The sequence below is a fragment of the Charadrius vociferus genome, unplaced genomic scaffold, assembly GCF_000708025.1.
Source record: "Charadrius vociferus isolate BGI_N301 unplaced genomic scaffold, ASM70802v2 scaffold301, whole genome shotgun sequence".
NCBI lineage: Eukaryota > Metazoa > Chordata > Aves > Charadriiformes > Charadriidae > Charadrius > Charadrius vociferus.
Genome location: NW_009646842.1, coordinates 1191800 through 1193660, shown reverse-complemented (window position 1 = coordinate 1193660; position 1861 = coordinate 1191800). Strand labels below are relative to the sequence as shown.

Here is a 1861-nt window from a genome sequence, read left to right as displayed (position 1 = left end):
CCCCGCCGCCCCGCCCACCGCACACAGCCAGAGTCACTCCTTCTCCCTCCAAGGGAAAATGGCCTCCTGACCACAGGAGCTGGGCAGGATGGAGGAAGCCACAGGTCAGAGGAGCTACGGCAGCCAGGGGGTGAAAACAGCAGAGGGTCAAGCTCTCAGAACATGGGGTCCCGCTCCTGGCCCCTGCCATACTCCCAACCGATGGATGTCTCTTTGCTCCTGCAACACCAGGTCTTTCAGGGAACCCACCACTTCTTCTCCCCCAAGGTCTGATTTAGAGCCTCTAGTGTCCCATCCTTTCCAAGGTATTACCTAAATCTCTCCAGTTTGCAGGGGTCTTAACAGTTTTTCTTCACCAAGATTTTCCTTACAAGGCTTACTGACAGTCCCCTTCTGCCCAAGATTTCAGAGGTGCCAGAAAACCCCAGAGTCAAAGCTTAAGAAAAAACACCAAATCAAAAAAACCCAAAAAGCTCACAGGACCATTTTCCATTTCCAGTTGCAAAATTCCTCTTATACATCACCACAAGACTACAGCATGAGTTAGTAGGAAAACTCAAACTTATCTTACAAACCAGCATATCGGGATATACATTATTGCGTTTGACAAGGAAGCAGAGAAGGCAGATGTAGGTCCACAGAGCAAGTCATCAACAACAGCAGCAGTAACAAAAAAACCCAAAACAGAACAGCACCCAGGGCTCTAACTCAAGTCTCTTATTGATGAGGAGGATGCAAACACAAGGGAAAAGGTAAGGTACAAAGACAACAAGAAAAGCAAAGGTGAACAAGCAGCATGGAGCGAGAACCATAAGAAACCTCAGTAATTGGGTGTGGTGATGAAGGAAAGTGGGTCACGCAACAGCCCAGGGCAGTTTTCTCCGGACCAGTCAACCAGTCTGAGTTCCCAGATGAAAGAAAGACAGGTACCCTGCCCTTTCACATACTACCCCCCTTCCTCCTCCCCATTCACAAAATATGAAACTCGCAGGCATTTTGGTACCCCGTCAGAACTGGACGCTCTGCCTCCACCCCTTACACCTCCTCAAAGCATGGGCCTCAACAACCTGCAGTGGCTTGGAACAAAGTCAGCTCCACCTGACACAAAGCCTCGAGCCTCACACTTTGAAGTAACCCTAGGACTTGGATATCAAAAACATATGTGTGACTTGTAGTGAAAAAAAAAAAAGCAATGCCCAAGCACATCATATATTTCACATATCCAGCTATGAGACCAGCATTACCCCCATTTCACACACACACCCTGCAGGCTCTCCATACCTGGATGCTGGGGTATAGCGTTGTTGAGCAGGATCTCCATCTCGTCATCATCGCTGCCCCCCGAGCATGGTGATGGAGATCCAATGCCCGATGCCATATCCTCCGAACTGGGGGAGGTCTGGGCTTATACAGGGTGCCGTCTTCTTGCCAGTCAAGCCAGTACTTACTTCATTGAAAAGAAAAAGAGGAAGTTATAGCAGACCTGAACTCTGTCTTCCCAAGCAATAGTGCTACCAAGAGGATCCGTGAGAAAGCTTAGACAGCAACTTTACTGGATTTGAAGGCTACAGATAATAGAAACACTGGCAGCAAGTATCAGCTTAGAGTTGTGATGAAGCAGGCTTTGAAGACACTAGATATTAAACCGAGTCAGCAACTCATCCCTGGCAAGGAAGCCAAAACAGCTGTCCTATAGGAAAATTCTCCCATCCTCTGCAGCCAGGTGCCCTGGCTTATTTCTACCTTGGGCTGGGAGGCAGCGGCAAAGCAGGCAAGGCAGCCGGGCTTCCAAAGGAGACCACGGACCAGCCGGGACGCTGTCAGCGAGCCGCAGCAAGGAGCAGGAGGGGGGGTCCGGGCC

The 1861-nt window shown here is 49.9% G+C and overlaps 1 protein-coding gene across 1 annotated transcript in view; it reads right to left on the bottom strand.

Moving 5' to 3' along the window:
* CHD4 (chromodomain helicase DNA binding protein 4) overlaps positions 1-1443 on the bottom strand; it is a 24851-nt gene extending 23408 nt beyond the window's left edge. Inside the window, exon 1 of the mRNA XM_009892532.1 lies at positions 1282-1443. Within this exon, the coding sequence (XP_009890834.1) occupies positions 1282-1378 (97 nt within the window). The 5' untranslated portion in view covers positions 1379-1443. The remainder of the gene's footprint in view (positions 1-1281) is intronic.
* Positions 1444-1861: the final 418 nt, after the last annotated feature.